The following is a 23,736-nucleotide window of genomic DNA, read 5'->3' as shown; positions in this document are numbered from 1 at the left end:
CTGACCTCACAACCCTCGTTTTGATCCTCTTGGATGTAGGTGGAGTGGGATCCATGACAGCAGAATGAGACATAGGCACACACACAAGGAGAGAAAGAGATGTTGCAAAAGATGATCAAATTGGTTGTTTTTGTGAAGGAAAACAACTTCAACAAATTTTATAGGAAATCAGAAACCTTCTTTGATCCTTTGGTGATTGTGGGTTTCAGTCTTTAAGACAGAAAACTGGTCCAAGCTCTGCACAGAGAACGTCAGAAAAGAACAGAAAAATACATGGTCAGCACATGTGACCTTTGACTAGACATAAAGGCTCTTGAATTTCCAAGATATGGAATATATTCCTTTATGACATCTTGTAACTTCCTCCAGAACCAAATCAGGCTTTCAAGACTACTTTATTGACTCAAGATCCTTTCATTATTCAGATCTTTAACAGACAGAATGTATAGAGAAATTAATTCAATTCTTCACAGTGCTGTCAGAGAAGAAACAATCGGTTGTTTCGAGGAAACAATCGGTTGATTTTCTGCAGCAGTTTAACAGAATGTGATTTTCAAGCATAGACTAAGAAAGGTTCAAAACAGATGTAATTGCTTATTTGAAAAAGAAATTAATCATGAATCAGTAATTAAAAAGCAAAGATAAGGAAGGTCTTGTCCTTTTATGAAGTCCCTTCAATGAGTCATTGTTAGTGATCAAGAATGCTTCTTTTGGTTTTTGAAATAGCTTGGACTGGTATACACCCTCAATTCAGTTCCAGTCTCAATCCTTTTCTTCCAAGAACCTGATCATATGACTCAGAGCTTCATGTTCCTCTAGTATCCCTCCAGTAAAATGAATTCAAGCAACAAGATTTGGGCCCCTTACAAATGTGGGTCCATTTGATTTATTTTTGTCATTTGAAACCTCACAACCTTTGGGAATCCATTTCATGAAACCTCTGGGAACAGAATATTTCCTTATTTTAAAGAATCTGACTGAATGGCCTCTTTTCATGCAATAAAAGCATGTAACAACCGATTGTTTTCTTGGCAGTTTTGAAAAAGTCTTTGAAAAAGTCTTTGAAAACTTATCTTGCTTGTTTTGTGGATTAAAACCTAATCCAGCTCTTCCAAAAACACAATTTTGAGATGCCAAGACATTCTCAAAGTTGAATTTACCCTTTGAAAGTTTATCCACAGTTCTAACAAGATAATGAACTTTCTTTTCAAGATTTTCACAATTTTCACAAGCAAGAGAGTCACACACATGAGAAGAGTTTTTGCAATGTTTTTCAAAATCATTTTTTGAATTTTCCAGCTCTTCTTCAAGTGTCTTAACCCTCTTTTCAAGCCAATTCTTCAGCCCTTTCAATCAGTTGTTTGAGAGAACCAATCAGTTAGCTTCTTCATGAGTTTCTTGAAAAGCTTGAAGCATTTTACTATAATTTTCAGCACTTAGGGAAGCACATGAACTTACACTGCTTGAGCTGCTTGACTCATCATCTCCTTCTGCAATTAAGCATATGTTTGCTTTTTCATCTTCACTTGATGAGGAGCTTGACGAGGAGACTTAATTTTCATCCCAAGCAATATATGCTCTTCTTGATTTTCCCTTCTTCTCCTTGTAGCTTGATTTCTTTTCATTGCTTTCTTTATTTGGGCAATCAGCTTTTATATGCCCATGTTCACCACAACCAAATCAATTATAATTGTTATATTGAAATCACTAGTTTTCTTGTTGCCATACCTTTCTTTGTTGGCTTCTTTGTTGCGATTTATCTTCAAGAATCTACTAAACTTTTTGGACAGCAAGCTAAGGTTTTCTTCTTCACTTTCATTACTTGAATCTTGTTTGCTTTTGTGCTTGGCAACTTTCAAGGCAATGCTTCTCACATGTTTGTCTTCACTTTCTTGAACATTGAGTCTATTCATTTCTAACTCATGTTCTCTAAGCTTACCAAACAATGAAGTCGTTGTCAAGGATGTCAAATCTTTTGATTCAGAAATTGTTGTTACCTTAGGTTGCCAAGATCTATCAAGGCACTTGAAAATCTTGATGTTTAGTTCTTCTTTATCAAAGGTTTTCCCAAGGCTCATTAGATGGTTGATGATGTGAGTGAACCTCTTTTGCACTTCAGCAATAGATTCTCCCTTAAGCATTTTGAACATCTCATACTCTTGTATTAGAGTATGTTTCCTTGCTCTCTTCACATCATTTGTTCCTTCATGGGTGACTTCCAAAGTGTCCCACATCTCCTTGGTCGATGAACATTGTGATATCCTGAAAAATTCATCCGAATTCAAAGCAGATGTTATGATATTCTTGGCAATACAATCAAACTTGGGCTTTTTATTTTCAGCATCAGTCCATTGGGACCAAGGTTTTTCAATAGAAGATCCATCCTTTTCAAATTTAGGAATAAAAGGGTCATTTTCAATTGTATCCCAAATTCCTTTATCAAGAGATTCACCAAAGATTTTCATTCTAACTTTCTAGAATTGATAATTCAAACCACAGAACAGAGGTGGTTTGTTAATTGAGGCACCCTCCCCAAAAGGTAGTTTTTCAGACATTGAAAAAAGATTTTAGGATCAAACTTGAGTATTTTTCAAGTACCAAGCTCTTGATGCCAATTGTTAGAATATTTGGCCTTAAACGAGAGGGGGGAGGGGGGTGAATTGTTTAAAGGGGTTTTTGAAAACTTTTTCAGCTAGAACAAAATCCTTTGTATGAAACTCAATCAGAAATTCAGTTAGCCAAAATATAAAGCACAAAACAGCAAAGCACCAGAAAAACAATCTGTTGTTTCTTCGAAACAATCGGTTGTTTATACCAGCAAAGCAATAACCACTGAATTTAAATGAGTTTAAGGGAAGAAAGAGATACACAAACAGTTTATACTAGTTCACTCTTAAATCAAGAGCTACATCCAATCCCTAGAAGCCACTGGGCAATCCACTAAGCAATCAATACAAATTACACACAAACCACCAAAGAAGTTACCTTGAACCCTTCAAGAAACACACTTCCTTTGGCACAATGCACACCAAGAATGTTGATCTTGACAACCTCAAGAGCACACAACACTCCTTGGCTACGACACCAGAAATTACAAAGTATTCAAAACGAATTACACTTGTTTACAGAACAATCTGAAATCAATACAAATGTAATCCTATTTCACTCTCTCTTGAGAAAACCAAAGCTGAAATGTGAATGTTCAAAACTTGAAAGCAATCTTTCACAACTGAAAAACTCAAATCTGTTTTTCTTGTTTGTTATAAAACATAAACAAACTATTTATAGCTTTCAAAGATTGGTCAAAGCATTTAATACAGGAGCGTATTGAGTTGAAATCATTTAAAGCACACTCAACTAACAAAACACAATTCTGTTAAGATTTTCAAACAAACAATCGATTGAAATCATGAAGCAATCGATTGTTTTGGTTTGACAACAAGTCAACCAACCAAAACAGTTTTCAACCTTTTCAAAAACACCTAAGAGTAAAAGAATCGGTTGTTTCGACAAAACAACAGGTTGTTTTTCACTTAGTTTTAAAACACTTTAATCTTAAAAGGTTTTAAAAACATTTTAGCTTTAGATTCAACAAATAGTGGATTACACAAATAAACTACCCAGATCCTATCCTAAACACAGCAACAACTCCAACCTTGCATCAAGCACTTAGATTTGGATTCTTCAAAGCCTTTGATTAGTCTTGATAAACATTGTCAAATTCAAAAAAAAAAACATCCCGAGAAAACCAAGGATTTGTCTTCATGGGAGATTAAGTTCACGCAAACAAGTGAGAGAACAAGGAAGAGTAGGAGAGGAGGGCAATAACAAATCTGAAGGCCACAACAACATTTTTTTATGAAAGAGGATGTTGACTGGGAAAGAATAGGAGCTTCAACTAAACAATGCTTCTTCAAATGCTCTTTGTTTATTCGTTCTTCTAATAACTCATTATTATACAGTTTTGAACAGCCAAAGACATTCAAATATTTAAGAGAATTCAGGCCCAATATGATATTGGTTAAGCTTACTAGGTTTTTGCAGTTTTTCAAATTCAAAAGAACAAGCTTTTTGAAAAGGGCAATCGATGCATTGATTTTTTAAGCATTATGCATCCTTCAAGTTCTATCCTTTCAAGATTTAGGGTCTCTCTAACATTCAGCAACTCAACTAAATCTTAGGAGTAAGATAGATACAAAAGCTTCAAATTATGCAATGGCTACAATGATTGAAAAATAAAAGACAAAATTAATAATTAAATTTGGGTTTTCATTAATTAGTTAAAATAAATAAATTAAAGATCGTGTGTGGCATTTAACTGATTTATTTAAAAAAAACATAAAAAATTAATATACATTACATTTGTGCCTTTCCATAGTGGTTTAATATTGCTCCGAACAAGGTGTAACTCAACTAGTTTTTCTGGGTGAAAACTTTGAGGCAAACATTTAAAAAAATATTTGCTCCAATTAAGATATGCTAGTTCATTCGAAAGATGATTGAGACTTCCTGAAAAGTTCGCACCCTCAAGACTAAGCAAGTTAAGGTGTCTAATTTTTTATAGACCATCTGCCCTCACAGTCCCCAAAAGTAAATCACATTCAATATAAATGACTTCAAGATTTTCAGTTGCCTACAACATTGTAAAGAAAGAATAACATTATTATACTTTTCGAAGGGTTTTCATATTCTAGAAAAAATGGCAATGTAATATTTATACTCAATAAATTATTTTTACCTCATTGTTTAACATAGCTTTCTCGAAATCTTCGTAATCCCACAACTTACTCCACTTTAGAGGCTCCTTAGGTGAATTTTCTCTAACAATACTCTGTCCCAAATCCATCAACAACCTATGCATACAAATATTCCCATGTTCACATTTTATTAGAGATTTCTCAATCAAAGCTGGTATGCCATTTTTGTAATCAAATCCACGAAAGCTTAAAATTTCCTCCATGTCAAAATGTGTCATACAACCAACGGCCTGGAAGAAGCATGCAATATCAAGAAATATTTCTTTTTCTTCTTCTTCCAACTGATCAAAACTTATACGTAAAGCATCCACAATATTTCTATCTTTATTATATCTTAGCTTACCCAATTCACTTCTCCATTGTGAGACATTTCGATCAAACAAAGATGACCCAATTACTTCAATTGCTAAGGGATGGCCTTGAGCATGAAAAAGTACCTCGCGCGCCAACTTTTCATAATCTCCCAATATATAATTAACTTTGAAAGCATGTATACAAAACAATTCTACAACATTTTTCCCAGACAACGGGTGGACTTGATAAACATCATCCACTCCATGTGTCTTCAATATATGTTCATCCCTTGAAATTATTATGATTCTGCTTCCTCCACCTATGCATCTACGTATATCTCTATTCCCTACGAACAACTTAAGTTGTAGACCTTGATCAACATTGTCAAGAACTATAAGTGTTTTGTCATTGTGGAGCCTAGTCCACACTAAATATGTTCCATCAATAGCTTTACAAATTTCAAGATTTTTCTCATTCAAAGATTGAGAAATTAGCTGCTTTTGTACACCTAATGATCTAGATTCTTGATAAGTTTTGCTTACATCATCAGTAAAACAACGAAAATCATATTGATGATAGATTCTTTCATATAAAGCTCGAGCAAGAGTTGTTTTTCCTATGCCACCCATTCCACTAATTCCAACAACTCAAACATCGTTGACTGACCCTAAACTTAGAAGATTTGTTAATTCTTCAACCTGAGACTCTATCCCAACCAATTCTTCCTTCGGAATTCTTGACATTTTGGGACCCAAAATATTTATTATGCTTTCAACAATTTTTTCCATTTGTTCATACTATGACCTGGAAATTTAATATTTACAGAAAAAAATAACAACTTAAAGATTCTAACTTTGAAAATATTATTTTCATAACAAGTATACATTTAGTTTCAATTAAATAAATTGAGGTATATAACTCACTGCATGATAAATATATAATTGTGATGAATCTTGAAACGATTACTCACTTGTTTCGGATATCCCAACCAGAGAGATTGGCGACTTGTGTGAGAGCTTGTCTCCATCTCTGAACTTCCTCCATCTTAACTTAATCTTCTCTCAATCTCTTTTCATATTCTGCAAATGCTTTCTCATAACATCCACTCTGTTTGCGCACCACAGAAGGATCAACATCATAAAAAATAGGTTTAATACACGTTTTTCAACGCAGTTACGTATCTCCGCCAGTTGACGCAAGCACCAAGTGGAGGAAGCATAGTTCTGTTAGAAGACAACAATGAAAAGTCGAGAGGTTCGAATGATGTTAATACTTCTTTAGTGAAGTCGTCACTGACCTCCACGACTTCAATGTTGATGATGAAGTAGAAATGGATAAATGATTACTTTGATGCAAGAATTAGTCGGTATTAAGTTAGATCAATGTAAGTGTGGAATGACAAGAAAATTCAAATATATATTTAGCTAATTTTTTGATTTTAACTAATAATATATACTCAACATAGTGGGTTGATTGATATTTCAAAATACCCTCATAATTTAAAAAAAAAATGTTAAAAGTGAAGTCATGTCTCACCCGCACTCACACGACTTTACCATTAATATTAAAGTCGTGTAAGTAAAAAATTATTTCAGGACTATAAAATCGTATTTAGATAATACGATTTTTTAGCAATAAAAGTCATGTAGGTATGAATTATCTATATTTGTAATTTTTTAAACATTTGTTCATTGTTATAAATTCGAAATCAAATTGCACTACTTGGGTAAAAAGAAAGTCAATTAATGCGATGTCATCCTTATAAAAAAATGATGTGAATGCTTTAATTTTTCTGATTATGCTATTAATGTGTATTTGAAATTCCTATACAATGAAATGTATGCAGTGGGATCCTCCAACCTTAGAAAATTTGTCTCAAGATATGGTGGATCAATACTTCTTTCCTCTTAGTGAGTCTGAACCTGATCTAGAGCTGCCCACAAAAACTCGTGAAGCATTTTTTTAGTTTGTTTCCCTTGAACATCTGCATATAATACACACCATTGGTATTTTGCCAAGACTATCTTATCCTTGTACCTTTTGAACATATGATGGTAGCTTCTAGTGGTTTACCACAATAATATGTAGTTTGTTCCACCTATGGATTTTGAAACAACTTTTTGTCTTTTCAAATAATTAGTAAATGAGATTATGGTTAAATATAACCGATTTATAAAGTGATGTTAATATTAATAATATTATTAATATTAATTAATATTATTCATATTATTAATATTTATTAATGTTATAATTAATATTATTATTAACATTATATTCATATTATTAATATTTATTAATATTATTATTAATATTATTATTAATATTATTATTAACATTATTATTAATATTAATATTATTAATATTATTAATATTATTATTAATATTATTATTAATATTATTATTATTAGTATTAATATTCATATTATTATTAATATTATTAGTATTAATATTATTAGTATTAATATTCATATTATTAATATTATATTCATATTATCAATATTATATTCATATTATTAATATTATATTCATATTATCAATATTATATTCATATTATCAATATTATATTCATATTATTAATATTAATTTTGATATAAATATACATTTAGATATTTATTGTGTGTGTATAGTAGTTTTATTTGACTTGAGTAATATTACTTTTATCCGGATATAGATAGATAGAGAGAAAAAGGAAGAAATTATATAATATTAATATAACTTTAATACTATAAATACATATATATATATTGATTAATATATTTCTTTATTTAATCATTAATTTTTTAAAACTCATGGTTAAATTTAAATTTACTTCAATATTATATATATATATATATATTAATATAAAATTATTTGATATCTTATTTTCAAATATAGGTTATTATAGGTAGTTGTGAAGTTTTTGTTAGATGGCTATATAGGTGCTTGTATCTTACACTTCTTTTCTGATTTGAGATTCTTGTATAAGGATTGAAATATCCTTAAAATGTTTTGTTTAATTTTTTTTATTCTTTGTCGATAAAAAAAATCTTATTTTCAAATATTTACTTACATAGATTAAAATTGATATAATGTATAATTTTTAAAATATTTTAAATTATAAATTATTTAATCACTTTGTCAGTATGATTTATATATTAGTAGAAAGGGTTATTTAGTAACAACTTTTTACATAGATTTATGGAATAATTAATATAGTTTAAACTATAATGATATGCTAACTAGTAATCTGTATTAGAGATTTAATTAATAGTTAATGTAAAAGTCATCATTTTATGTTAAAAGATAATATTGTTTGTTGACAATATTCTTTACTATAACACACAAGTAAAACCAACTACCTATAATGAACTTAATTAAGTCAATATGATCGTAAAATAATAATTAATATGATAGTTGATTTTAATGTAATAGGTAATATGATGACTATGAGTATGACATATATTAAATTTGATTCATACTAATAGATAATATAATAAATTATGTTTAGATTCAAGTAGATTATAGATAAATTAAATGTGATTCATATGTTAGTATCATTAATATTGTTAGTATCATTAATATTGTTAGTATCATTATTATTGTTAGTATTATTAATATTTTTAGTATTGTTAGTATTGTTAGTATTGTTACTATTGTTACTATTGTTACTATTGTTACTATTGTTACTATTGTTACTATTGTTACTATTGTTACTATTGTTACTATTGTTACTATTGTTAATATTGTTAATATTGTTAATATTGTTAATATTGTTAATATTGTTAATATTGTTAATATTGTTAATATTATTAATATTATTAATATTATTAATAATAATAAGTATAATAAAAATCATAATAAAATTAAAGAATTTGCTTAGTGTAGTGGTTAAATTTTACTTGGTTGTTGAAGGATTGCTGAAGGAACCTGGCTTCGATTCCCATTATTCACTGCTAATTTTATTTTATGGTGCTAATATTTACATACGGAGATCCGTATGTAATAATCTGTATGTAATTCGCGTTTTTCTTGTAGTGATAAATTTTATATAACCGATGATGTTTGTAACTTAGTTATATATTATAGTTTGACTATATTTTTGGTTGATATGGATATTCAATAATAACTTTGATCTTTTGACAGAAGAAATAATTATTGAGAAAAGTTCTATAGTGCATTGTGGAGTTAAATCTTAACTCAATCAAGATTTCTATTGAAAACTATTGTTGTCTTTTAGAAATTAAAATTGGATTGATTAAGTTACACCATCAAAAAGTCAATACTTTAACCAATCTAAGTAGTTAAATTATGTGACTTTTAAAATGTTATGGGTTAATGTTGTTTTAATCAATTAATGGTATTAACTCCTTATTTTATTTTTCAAGGTAAAATTTTAAATTTAGAGAAGTTAAATTTAGAATTTAACGTTATTTCATTTATGTGACTGAATTCACCAATTTACATAATCCAATCATATATTAATGCGTCAATTTTATTTATTTTAAAAATATTTGCATGCTTTATTATATTATCATTGTAATTTGTGTTTGTAATTAATGTACAATAGTGATTTATGGTGTGTACATTTAGAATTATTATTTTCTAATATGAGATGTAGTTATGAACTTACAATGCGTTGAGAAATCTGTAATGATTCCTGAGATGTCATCTCACCCCGGGTTTAATTCTAACTAACTTCCATTTGTCACATCGACCAGGAAGGGATGCATGAGAGATATCTTCAGCAGAACCTGATTCCATCACTTTTACTATTCTTTTCTCAAGCAAGTCATAACCTCCCCGAGAAAGCCTGCGAGGGGTAGTATTTTTTCTGCAATCATCTTAGCTTTATTCCTCGTTTCCTATCCGTACATGATACACATATAAATTATCAATTTCATGATAAGATAAAATAATATATATATATATATATATATATAATGAAATGTTCACCAACCTCCCATTTCGTATCCGTTCGACTTTGAACAAATTCACACCATCTTTCACAAGGAGACCTGTCCTTGTATTTACCATAGATGTAACCAACCTCCCCGAGAAAGCACATTCAACCACCAAAACAGAATTCTGTTAGGATTTTCAAAGAAACAATCGATTGAAACCACGAAACAACTGATTGTTTGGTTTGACAGTTAAGTCAACCAAACTTACACAGTTTTCAACCTTTTCAAAAACTCCTTAAAGTAAAACAACCGGTTGATTCGACAAAACAACAAGTTGTTTTTCACTTAGTTGGAAAAACACTTTATTTCAAAAAGGATTTAAAACACATTAGCTTTAGATTCAACAAAGGAGCCGATTACAAATAAAACTACCCAGATCCCTCCCAAAACACAACAGCAACATAGCCTTGCATCAAACACAAAGGATTTGGATTCTTCAAAGTACAATTTGAATTCTTCAAGGCACTTGATCAATTTTGATCAACAATTCCAACTGCAGGCACATAACAATCATGACTATTCGTAACCGTGTCATCAGTAGGGATTTATGCGAAACCCTTTTCAACTAGACTAATATCACCATGTCCTAAGTCATCACGGTGGTCCATTATCTGCATCAAACAAGTACTCAGTGGCCAACATGAAGTCCATTATCAAAACAATTACACTTCAGTCAATTACTTAATGTAATGTTTGAGTTTTATTAAAGAACTGCATGTAGCGAGGTATATAAAATAACATGGCATATTGTGGATATGGAAGTTTATGTTGACATTCAGAAAATTTTGTCAAGTTTATTAAAGAACTACATGCAGCAACGTATAAAAAAGAACATGGCATATTGTAATATGGAATTTAATGTTGACATTTAGAAAATGTTATGAACTAAGTATGAGTTGAGGATCACATTTGAATACTAACTTTCACTAACTCACATTTAATTATTAACCGATTGAAGCTAATGTAGGAGAAATGAGTGTAAATGAGGTAACTCACATTTAATACATTTCTTCGATGTGTTCACCAACAATGTGACCTAGCATTGAATGAATGTATTTCTTGGTGGCCTTCACAAATGTTGTTCGCAAGCATTGAAGGAATGGGTGCAGTGCACTCTTTGATTCTTCCACAAAGTAAAACTTTTGGTGTGGGCAACGTTAAAGCTCATTCCACACCTCAAATAATTTTTTTAATTGTTCATTTCGCTGCTAATAAAAATAACTTTTAACATGTCTTCTTCCTTTTATTACAAAATGAAAGGTGACCAAAATGGATACATGGGACGAACTCGATATTGACACTAGCGATCTTGCTGCCTTTGTACAATGTTGCAACACAAATTGAATCGCGAACTTACTTCCAAGACTGATTGGCAATGCTCAAGCTACTATACTAAACCACAAAACACACAACAATTTATGAACGAAATTGCTGACACAAATCATCAACGTGATTTCACTAGCAATCCATGGCGTTGGCAGAACAATTATTCAATTTCATGGTCAACATAAATTAATTTCAAATAAAAATATAGTGAAGTCTTTTTATATTATCCATGAAAACTTGGTTTTATATAGGGTTGTTAGCAAAACATAACATTGATGGTCTTTCAACATTAATCTCCTTGAAAAGTACACAAGTATTGTCATTGATCACTTGTATTGTAAAAGCCTGTCAACCCAATGACCTAGGAGACATGACAATAACTATCAAGGTTATAAACTCTACATCTATATAAACCTCAAAATACTACAAATAATATACATGTTAATGGAGAAATGGCAATACATGATCCAATCTAAATTTGTAAACCCAGTGTTCATCACAAAGTGATGCTAGATAATGAAATTGGACCTGAAATTGCAATTGGGTTTGTCTTAATCTCGAAAAAGGTTATTTTCAATTACATTTCCTTGTGCTTGTGCAAGTTTTTTTCTTCAAAATGAACAAAATTTTATAAACAATTTTCTGGAATCACAGGTTGTCGTTTTCAGTCCCAACAACATCACACACTATGTCAACATCACAGTAAACACAATAGTGAAGGTACACACTACTAATGCAACAAATTGACAACAATATGAACAACAATTTCAAATAAATTTGTATATGTAAAATACATTTAGGTATTGAAAAGTGACATTGGTTCATAAATCAAATAAACTAGCAGCAGGTTCAAATATGAACAACAATTTCAAATAAACCAGTAGCAGGTTCATAAATCATTCTCTCATCACTAAAGTTCAACACCTACAAATAACACAAACTTAATTGTCTTTTTATGTCTCTGCAGATCCTAAATTGATGGTAATGTTCAATGAGGAAAACAATTGATGCCCATGTCCAATAACGACAACAATGAAAATTAATTATGATTACTTAGGTCTTGTTGTATTGTACTCTCGAAGTACTTCTAAACTTATGTAATTAACCAGACATACACCATTAAGAATGCTTTCATCTTTTACGGGAATAAGCAATACAAGGTGTTATACGTCGCTCTCTAGGTTCATACTCCCTTCGCATGTACATATTACTTCTTTCATTCACCGCGTAGATGAATCTTCCATTTCATTGCAACAATTCTCTTCATCGTTACAGAACTTCGCATTGGAAAATTCCACTGCAAATTGGTTCATACATTGCACACATTAGGTTCATAAAGTTTATGGCATTTTTGTCTCTCCGTTAAGACTTTTTGCAAACGGCTAACAACTTTCTCTAGCGTCCCAATGACTACTGCTTGATGATCAAGTGCATGACTCAAGACCTCTTTTTCTTTAAGAATTTATGCAAGTTGACACTTTTTTCATGTTGCGCTTCTTTCCAGTCAAGCGTTCTTTTAACACCTCTTTCACAACTTGTTGATGAAGCTCTTCCTTTGTCAGAGCGACCTCAACAATAACCTGTTCATGACCAACATAATGAACTCACTAAATTTTTCTTCAAAGCAAAACCAAGTTTACTATCAAGAAATTTGACATCCTTCCAAAACAAAATTCGGGGAAATTTGTCACTCCTACTTTGGCCTTTCGTGTTTGCGAATAACACATACTCCAACGCCCACATCTACATCATTTAAAAATAATGCCAAAATAATCATCACACCTTAAACATTAATTATAATACAATGGTTCCATTAAGTATAAAATATGATACGGTGACTATACCTGCAACAAGTAAACACAACCAACAATGCAAAAATAATTTGAATGTCCTTTGCTGGCAATCCACATTGAAGCACGACAAAAACTACCAACCAAATAGTCATAAACTACCCCACCCCAATCATACTGAGGAAGACACTTAATGTTATCGACTATCTTAAACAACCCTAAAAACACCATCCCCATTTTAATTGGCAACAAAAAATCTAACAAAGTGTAGAGGTGTGTATTTAGGTGAGATCAATTCTTACTTACAAGCCACTTATGTTGTGGAGTTAAATCTTAACTCATCCCATGAGGTTCAAGATTTATATTAATGTCTTTCACAAATTAAAATTGCATTGATTAAGTTAGACCATCCAAAAATCAATACTTCAACCAATCCCAATAGTTAAATTATGTGATTTTTTAAAATGTTACAACTTAATGATAGATTACACATCTTGAATTGTATTTTTGGATCTGAAAAATACCTTTCAGAGTGTATTATAATCTACAATGTATTAATACATTCTTGATTGCACAATCTAGAAATACACTTCGAAATGCACATCTCGAATGTATTTCTAGATAAAAAATGTATTTCGAAATGTGCATTATAGTAATATATTATGAAATGTGCAATCCATAACGTATTAATACATTTTGAAATGCACATTTTGGATTGCATATTCTAGAATGAATTTTTGAATCAAAATGTGCATTCCGAAATTTATTTCCGAACATGAAAATACATTCCATAGTATATATTTATGAAGGGTATAAATTCAATTTTTATGGAGGTGCAACATCAATATATGTGGGTGCAGAATGCAATGGTTGGTTTAAGGTGATATTTCCAATCTAAAAATAAAAATAATATGTTGAATTCAACTAATCATCGTTTAGCTTCAAATATCAACAAATGTTCCATCCAAATCATTGTCGTATTATGTTGATATGTACAAAACTTATCGTCCACCACAAAGACAATGTTATGGTGTGAATTGTCATTGTTTTAGGATCAAATTGATGGTGATTTTGATGTGAATCATTTTTGTATAGTGTAGTGTTTTTAGTTCACTTGGGTTTCTTCTATTTTCCTCTCTTTATCCACCTATATTCATTGAACATCCAACTAGATTCAAGATTATTGTATAGACATATAACTGCTCACAAAACAATAAAAAAAATTAGTAATATCAAAAGAAATTGTAAATAAACATTTAAGTTGTCTAAACTTTGTAAAACTAAAATCGTAAGCTAAAATTAAGGGTGAAAAACATATTATCCATACAATTCTATGAACATCTATCTTAAACATGATTACCTGATTCCAACCTCTTTCTTTATCTCGTACAATAGTTTCTATCAACCACATTACATAATAGTCACACCCCACCCTCCTGATTATTTATTTCACTACATTTCAATATTACCAACCTAATTAAGATATTTATTTTACAAACAAAACAAGCAATGAAAGTATTTAATGAAATTATTAATAACCTCAAGATGCAACCATGTCAGCTTCTGGATCCTTGCACTTGGTCGACTCTTCAAAAAGTTATATCTAGTGTAGGAACTATTAATAAAAAAACACTAGTTAGGGGATGCTTAAGTAATGTAGATACATAAGTTTTTGTTAATTACAAATCCACTATTTGTTTGGGATATGCGTGTGACTTCTTGTGCAATGAGCATAACCATGCAATAGTATGATCAGTTAGGGATATCACAAGTAACTGTCCATGACGTCTGATACTTTGGCTACACAATAAACAACATTTTCATTAACTTACATCTACAAATGCATTTACAGATAAATAAAAATCAATAACTAGAAATTATTTTCTCACCGAAGGTCTCACAAGGTGTCTAAGTCAAGCTACAAATGTCTAAAATGTTTGTGCCACATTAATTACCTCATCTATTGGCATAGGAACTGCAACATCACCAATGTGAACTTTCTCAACCATGAACTTGACCTTATAAAAGGCAAGAGCCACATTATGTAACATAGTGACCCCTTCAAAGACATTCCATAAGGCCAATAATCAAGAAATAGAACATTCATCCACATATGAATCGCATTGGCTTATGGAGCCAATGTTATCCCCTCATGGATTTTCAATTGAACAACTTCTCTTTGTGCTAACTCTAATTGTGGGAGGCACAAAGGTCTTCTGTGTAGGAGTCGTGTTGTGAAAGACTTAAGGTCTTTAGGTGTTGCTTAAACTCTTGCCTCACCTTTTTGAGTAACCTCCTTCCATACCTCCTATGTGATCTACTGCATCAATTGCAAAATAGTTTCTTGGCTAGATGCCTTAGAGGAGTACTCATGTGAAGATGTTCCAAAGAACTGTGTGATGTCCACCCTTGTTCCTGCAACATGCACACGACCAAGGTGCTAAGTCTAGGAAGTAACTAGTAAATTAGTGATTTAAAATAGACTACAAATTATGATTTGTACTCAAATTATCAAACGAATTCATTCCATTTGTAGTTAAACCAACTTTTTAGAAATTGATCATTTAAAAGTCACTGTCTTTTTTGTTTTCTTTTTATCAACAGTCCATTCAAAAATTGTCCTTCTTTAATTTATTTCACCATTTTTAGCAACGATTCGGATTAAAATCATTGTTGAAACTTTGACTTATTCATCGCTTTGCCATCACGTCTTCTTTTACGGCGAATAGCCAAAAATTGTCGTTATTAACAATCGTCGTTACCCAATTTTGCACTAGTGTATGAGATAAACTAGTATAAAAATAACATCATAAATCTTCTTTCCTTTATCTTTGTTCATTTCATATTATGTTACTGCACTAACTAAAAGAATGAGAGTTTTATGAACCAAGTGATGACGAGGCTTTCCTCTGCAATGTTATAAGTCCTTTATACTTGAGCAATTAGAAAGGTAAGATTTTGTCTCTCATTACATAATGATAATACCTCACATACCTTCATCAACAATTTTTTTAGCATGTTGATTAATATAGGAAGCCAAAAAAAGCAAACATGGAAAGGCTCCACACTTAGCATGGTGCAACTACGATGATCTTATAGAGTATTTCATGTTGGTTTTATTTAGAATCTTATTATTGAAATAGATTTTGTTGGTATTTGAGCTCTTACTAAATAGTGAAGTTAGTAACTCCCTCACAGTTGTAGCACAAGATAATAACTTTGTACATCAAAATCTCAAATGAATTTGTAATACATGAAAGAAGAAAACAAAATTATAACTACTCTATATATTAATATTAAGTACCTGAGTTTGGTAGTTGTCGATCTTTCTCATATACCCTGCGATACCCATATTTCTTCACATACACATTAACATATCGGTCTTTGTCCTTCCGGAATTCACTCCATTCCATCACCAGTCTTCTAAATTCCACACTTATAACACCATTATAAGATTTGTACCATCTGAAATCATAATGTCCTCCACCAAACTCTTGACGAGACAAATAAAATAGCCACATATGATCTGAATGGTCAATGACTTGATCTGTTCTCAAATCGACTGGAGGAATTCTAGCACTATGATCTATGCTTGTATAATCAATGATCTCGCTTTCATTGCCCACATGGAATATTGCACAACACACAACACCAATCCAATTATTTTCATGCATAACAAGAGAGGTATCAATCTTTATTGAATTATCCATGCTCACAAACTGATTGTTGAACCACCTCGGTATTTCACTTCCCGGGATAAGACTTCCAACACATGGTTTGATTTGACTACTAAGCGCATTTTCTAAGAACCTTGCCTCGTAAGACTACAGAGTTATGCATTAGTATCAATTTTTTGACAAAAAAAATAGATTAAAAGAATGAAAGAGGAAGGAGGGAGCATCCACACCTGAACAATTTGTATCATCCACGAAAAAATCAAGCTAGTACAAAGTTCCCTCTCAACTAATTTTGGGCAGTTGTAAATGATTAATCCTACCAGTTTTTCATCTGTGAAACATGAGAGTGGAAGCTTGCAAAATTCTGAGGAGTAGTCGGTTTGCAAAGGGAGAACAGGCAATCGTTTGAATTTTTTGCAATGTTGTAAGTTTAAATGATATAATCTGAAAAGGTTCTGGAGGTTAGGAAGTGTAGTAAAATTGTTTCCCTTCAAATTTAGCCTTTCTAGGCAACTTAACTTTCCAATGACATCAGGGATTCTAACTAATTTACAGAAGCTTAGATCGAGTTCACGCAAACAAGTGAGAGAACAAGGAAGAGTAGGAGAGGAGGGAAACAACAAATCTGAAGGTTGCAAGAACATTTTTTTTATGAAAGAGGGTGTTGATTGGGAAAGAATATGAGCTTCAACTAAACAAAGCTTTTTCAAATGATCCTTGTTCCTTCGTTCATCTAATAACTCATTATTATACAATTTTGAACAGCCAGAGACATTCAGATATTCAAGAGAATTCAAGTCCAATATGGTATGGGGTAAGCTTACTAGGTTTTTGCAATTTCCCAAATTCAAAAAAGCAAGCTTTTTCAAAAGACCGATCGATGGATTGATTTTTCGGAGCTTTATGCATCCTTTAAGTTCTATCTTTTCAAGATTTAGGGCGTCTCTAACATCAGGCATCTCAACTAAATCTTCGGAGTAAGAGAGATCCAAAAACTTCAAATTTTGCAATGGCTACAATGATTAGCAAATAAAAGACAAAATTAATAATGAAATTTGGTTTTTCTTTAATTAACTAAAGAAAAAAGGAAATTAAAAGACATATTTGTCATTGAATTGGTTTATTTAAAAAAATAGAAAACTAATAATACACTATCTTTGTTCCTTCCCATAGTTGTTTAATACTGCTCCCAACAAGGTATAACTCAACTAGTTTTTCTGGCTGAAAACTTTGAGGCAAGCATTTAAAAGGATATCCACTCCATTGAAGATATGCTAGTTCATTCGAAAGATGATTGAGGCTTCCTGAAAAGCTCACGTTCATAAATTTAAGGAGCTTAAGGTGTCTAATTTTCGATAGACCATCTGCCTTAACAGTCCCCCTATGCCAACCAGGTTTAATATATATGACTTCAAGATTTTCAGTAGCCTACAACATTATGGAGAAAGAATAACAATGTTATACTTTTCAAAGGCTTTTCATATCTAGAAAAAATGACAATGTAAGATTTATACTAAATCAATTATTTTTACCTCATTGTCTAACATAGCTTTCTTGAAATCTTCGTAATCCCACAACCTACTCCACTTTAGAGGCTCCTTAGGTGATTTTTCTCTAACAATACTCTGTCCCAAATCCATCAACAACCTATGCATATAAATAACCCCATCTTCACATGTTATTAGAGATTTCTCAATCAGAGCTGGTATGCCATTTTCATAATCAAATCCACGAAATCTTAGAAATTTCTCCACTTCATCCTTTGAATAACCGCATTTGTAGAGGAAGCATGCAATATCAAGAAATATTTCTTTTTCTTCTTCTTTCAATTGATCAAAACTTATTCGTAAAACATCCATAATATTTCTATCTTTATTATATCTTAGCTTACTCAATGCACTTCTCCATTGTGAGACATTTCGACCAAACAAAGATGATCCAATTATTTCAATTGCTAAGGGATGACCTTGAGCATGCGAAAGTACCTTACGTGCCAACTCTTCATAATCATCCAATATATAATTAACTTTGAAAGCATTTCTACAAAACAACTGCACAGCATTTTCCCAACTCAACAACTGAACTTGATAAACATCATCCACTCCATGTGTCTTCAATATATGTTCATCTCTTGAAATTATGACGACTCTGCTCCCTTCACCTACACATCCACGAATATCTCTATTTGCTGTGAACATCTTAAGTTGTTCACCTTGATCAACATTGTCAAGAACTAGAAGTGTTCTTGCATTGTGCAGCCTAGTCCACACCCAATATGTTCCATCAATAGCATTACAAATTTCAAGATTTTTCACATTTAGAGACTGGGAAATTAACTGCTTTTGTACACCTAATAAACCAGAATCTCGATAAATCTTGCTCACATCATCAATAAAACAACGACGATCATATTGATGATAAATTCTTTCATATAAAGCCCGAGCAAGAGTTGTCTTTCCTATGCCACCCATCCCACTAATCCCAACAACTCGAACATCATTAATTGAATCCAAACGTAGAGTATTTGTTAATTCTCTAACTCGAGACTCTATCCCAACCAGTTCATCCTTCGGAAGTTTTGACATTTTGGGGCCCACAATATTTATTATGTTTTGAACAATTTCTTCGATCGGTTCACACTGTGATCTGAAAATTTAACATTTACAGGAGACAATAACTACAAATTTTAACTTTGAAAATATTATTTTCATTAAACAAGTATACATTGGGACTCAATTTGCATGTGTTTTCTACTTTTTCCTAAATTCCTAACATCTCTTAATTGTAATTTAGAAAGGAGTAAATAAATTGACGAGTATAAAACTCGGATATTTCACCAAAATGGTGCAGTTTTTTTTCATATTTACGTAAATGGGCAAATGCAGAAAAAATTATAGAAATGGATAATTTTTTGTCAAAGTTGTCAATGGCGTAGACAACATCAATTAAATTTATTAATCCACCAACTTTTTATTTTGTAATTAAAGTTTCTAACTGGATTGACAATTTCAATTTAAATAAAATTGGACATTGGGTTGACAATTTCCCTTTACAACCTCTACCATGACCCCCCATATGCCTACAATCCAATGTCATTCATGCAGTATTATCAACCAACAATGTCTTCACAAGTGTCTGAAAATCAAAATGATGATAATGAAGTCGAAGGTACTGAGGATGACATTCCACCTCCATCCCCTCCTACCCTTCCATCCGAACAACAATCACAACAACGACCACGAAGACAACAAAGAAGACCACCATATGGTACAGCTTCGCATAGATGACAACTTTTCCAAAATCTCTATTTTATAATCATGTATAAATTGTACATATTTATCATTTTATAAATATTGCTTAAACGCTACCCTATTTAATTTTAACATTATTTAAAAAGTACTAAATATTTTACATTTATTACACAACCTACTTTTAATCCAACTTAATTTTGGATAACTTTGTTTATTGTAAAAACAAAATTTAATTTTAACTTTTTTTTAATTTTAATTTAAAAAATTATTATAATATAAACTTTTTATTTTAAAAAATATTAATTATTTAAAAAAATCAACTAAACTTGTCAACCGAATTGAAATTTTAATTTAATATCCAATTTTATTTAAACTAAAATTGTGAAACCAGTTAAAAACTTTAATTAAAAAAATTAAAAATTAAAAAACTTTAATTAAAAAATAAAAAATAGATGGATTAATAAATTTAATTGATGTTACATACCGTTAACAACTTTTACGTATATAATTTTTTCTACATTTTGCCCATAAATATGAAAAAAAAACTGCACCATTTTGATGAAATATCCATAAAACTCACTGCATCATAAGTATATAACTGTGATGAATCTTGAAACGAGAAACGATTACTTACTTATTTCGGATATCCCAACCAGAGAGATTGGCGACTTGTGTGAGAGCTTGTCTCCATCTCTGAACTTCCTCCATCTTCACTTCATCTTCTCCGAATCTCTTTTCGTGTTCTGCAAATGCTTTCTCATAACATCCACCCTGTTTGCGCACCACCGAAGGATCAACATCATAAAATATAGGTATAATAACACGTCTTTCAATGCAGTTACGTATCTCTGCCAGTTCACGCAAGCACCAAGTGGAGGAAGCATAGTTCTGTGAGAAGACAACAATGAAAAGTCGAGAGGCTTGAATGGCTTGCAGCAGCTCGGGTGCAATGGATTCACCCTTTTTCAGATCTTCATCATCTTTGAAGACAATGATGCCTTTTGTACGGAGAGCCTGAAAGAGAAAACTAGTGAAGGTGTTGCGCGTGTCTTCACCGCGGAAGCTGACAAATACGTCGTAGATGTGAGTTGCAAGAGACGAAGAAGAAGAGGTGTATTGGATGATGGCGTTAGAAGCCATTGGAGAAAGAAAAAGTTGTTGAGAGAGTAGACGTTGATCGTGTTTCATTTTTCCACCCTCTTTCTATCAAGTTATATTAATTATATAAATTTAATATCAATTATGACACTTAATTTAATATAAATTTATAAAAAAATAAAAAACTTCTAAAATACAGAAAAAGTTTCCTAAATAAAAAATAAATGCAACTCCTGCTAAATTTCAAGGTGGTGGAGATGAAGAAGATGATAGGACTTATTTCCTTTCTAACTACACTGTGAAAGAAGGTAGATCCTTAATATAAAAAAATTATCCCCTTCAGTTAATATATCTTTATGAGAAAAATAAATATAGTATTGGTGTTAATTTGATTCAATGATGTAAAGGTTAATTGGCACTGTAAAAGATTAGATTGTTCGTTTTATTCACAACTAGCTCTTAAATTCGTGTGATTTATTGTTATATTTGTTAGGGATATACACATATATAATTTGTAATGTATAGATGTTTCTTGAGTTGTTTTTATATTTTTTTTTCTATATTTAACATTTCCTTTTATATACTTAATTGTTTCTGTTACTTTTTTTCTTCTAATGATGAATTTTTTTTTATCGTTTAAAAGTTTTTCAACAATATAATATAATCTGTTTTAACGATAAAAATGTTAAATAGCATATTTATTAAAAATAAGTAACTTTAAAAAAAAAACAGAATTGCTCTTAGTCATCTACTAATGCAATATAGTCTTTAAATCGTTAATAATGTCTAAGAAAATATAGAAGAGGAAAATTGCTTTTGTGAAGTAGAAAATTAAATATATTTCATATGAGGAGGGTGTGATTTAATTTGAAAGAAAAAGACATATAAGACTTAGTACAAGGCCAAGAGAGTGTTAATGAAACAAAGATTTCTTTGAATATATTTAATAATTACATGTGTTTTACACCTTTTAACTTTTCTAATTTTCAAAGGTAGAATTCATATAGAACAGAACTTGTAAATTAAGTTAAAAATGTTAAGATGAAAATTATTCAGTATTGGAATTTGTGACTAAAAAAATAGATAAAGATTGAGTGTTAAGGAAGAGATTGTAAATTTTTTTTTCTTAATTTTATAAAAATTGTATAAAGTATTGAAAAAGTTTTAGATTTTGTATATTGAGGCAAAGTAGAGAATAATATAAATAAATAAAAAATAGAGTGTAAATTAATAAAGAAATTATGCAAATAGAAATGTAAGTAAGGAAAACATGATGCTCCATTTTTTTTTTCTTCTAATTTTTGTATTGTTCATATTTTTCTTCATTATCTTATATTTATTGATTGATTTGGTGTTTTTTTTTATGTTTTTGTGCATTGAAATTGTTTGATGAATTGTTTGCATCATTTAGCTGTGGGATTGGAACGTGAAATTAAGCGGTTGAGAATTTTGCTGCTGAAATTGGTAAATGTAAACTTGAAGAAAATGAGAAATTGTATGGATCCTGCTGCTTGAATTTTTGAACAACAAATAGAGATGAAGATTGAATCAAAATTGATTCACATTAGAACAATTGGTGCATGTTAAAGTTTTGGGTGAGTTTGAAAACTCAATTCAAATAGCAAATTGAATTCATGAGTTGATTTGTGAGATTGGAGAATCCTGGTGGGGCCGCGAAAATATAATTGCGTAAAATTGTTTTCATATGGTGGGGGCCATCAATATGAAGTTAAATTTGTGATTTGATGAGAATGTAATGAAGCAATCAACTTGTAAATTTCTTGACTTGACTCTCCGCAATTGAAGATTATTGGTGTGGGACCCGCGAGAATTGAATTGGAAAAATATCTTACAGACAAAAACAAATGTGCTGCAGCATAATTGAAGATTATTCGTGCATCATTGTGCACCATATCAATTCTATTCTAACATGCACCTTATCATTTTTCTATATTTCTAAAATTACTTTTATTTTGAATTTAAAAATTTGGCATAATAAATATAATTAATATATATATATATGATAAAAAAATTTGGAATTCAAAAATTCTGGAAAAAAGATTATGGAAGTAATTTTTATTTATACCCTTCTTTTATTTAAGGTTATTTTCGTTATTTTGGAGGGATATTTTGTCATTTTCTATAAAAAGTTGGGTGCATGTTGCAATTGATATGATAAGGGAGTATTTGTCTTGAAAATTGTGGTCCATCTTTTTATTCTTAGTCTTTATTTTTTTTTTTAATTTTGAAATTCATTCTAATGTCTATCTCTATAAACTTTATTGGTCCATTTTTTATTCTTAGTCTTTATTTTTTTTAATTTTGAAATTCATTTTAATGTCTATCTTTAGAAACTTTATTTGTGTGACTACTACTTTGGTTTTTAATTTTTGAGTTTTTAAAATTACTTTTTAAAGTTGTCACAATTCCTAATATCTTGAGTTTAGCTTTATTAATTTTGAGTTTTTTTATTTTATTTTGAATTTTATTGACTTCTTGTGATGAAAATTATCTTTTAGTGTGATCTTTGAAAAATGTTGACTAACATTGCTAGATAGCATATTGGAGAAGAAAAAGATCAAAGCTAAGGATGACCATTCTTG

The 23,736-nt window shown here is 30.7% G+C and overlaps 1 protein-coding gene and 1 pseudogene across 1 annotated transcript; both read right to left on the bottom strand.

The window, feature by feature from the left end:
• Nucleotides 1-168: 168 nt before the first annotated feature.
• Nucleotides 169-13,344, bottom strand: LOC137813872 (disease resistance protein Roq1-like; annotated as a pseudogene).
• Nucleotides 13,345-14,803: 1,459 nt separating this feature from the next.
• Nucleotides 14,804-21,582, bottom strand: LOC137819312 (disease resistance protein Roq1). Its single transcript, XM_090296677.1, has 6 exons — nt 20,670-21,582; nt 18,317-19,430; nt 17,937-18,212; nt 17,007-17,797; nt 16,412-16,917; nt 14,804-15,522 (listed from the first exon to the last, which is right to left on the bottom strand). Exons 1-6 carry the CDS (start codon nt 21,221-21,223, stop codon nt 15,425-15,427), a joined length of 3,339 nt encoding a protein of 1,112 aa, XP_090152803.1. The 5' UTR covers nt 21,224-21,582; the 3' UTR covers nt 14,804-15,424.
• Between the last annotated feature and the right edge of the window lie 2,154 nt (nt 21,583-23,736).

The sequence above is a fragment of the Phaseolus vulgaris genome, chromosome 10 (assembly GCF_051622355.1).
Source record: "Phaseolus vulgaris cultivar YP4 chromosome 10, ASM5162235v1, whole genome shotgun sequence".
NCBI classification, from domain to species: Eukaryota; Viridiplantae; Streptophyta; class Magnoliopsida; order Fabales; family Fabaceae; genus Phaseolus; species Phaseolus vulgaris.
This window is presented reverse-complemented; position numbering and strand designations above follow the sequence as displayed.

Excerpts from the sequence above, each read along its gene's own strand:
- LOC137819312 (XM_090296677.1), bottom strand. The coding sequence starts at position 21,223 with ATGAAACACGATCAACGTCTACTCTCTCAACAACTTTTTCTTTCTCCA. Across the intron at positions 19,431-20,669 it reads GGTTGGGATATCCGAAATAA|ATCACAGTGTGAACCGATCG; the intron begins GTAAGTAATCGT and ends TTAAATTTTCAG. Across the intron at positions 16,918-17,006 it reads CAAATTGTTCAGGTGTGGAT|GTTCTTAGAAAATGCGCTTA; the intron begins GCTCCCTCCTTC and ends TTACGAGGCAAG.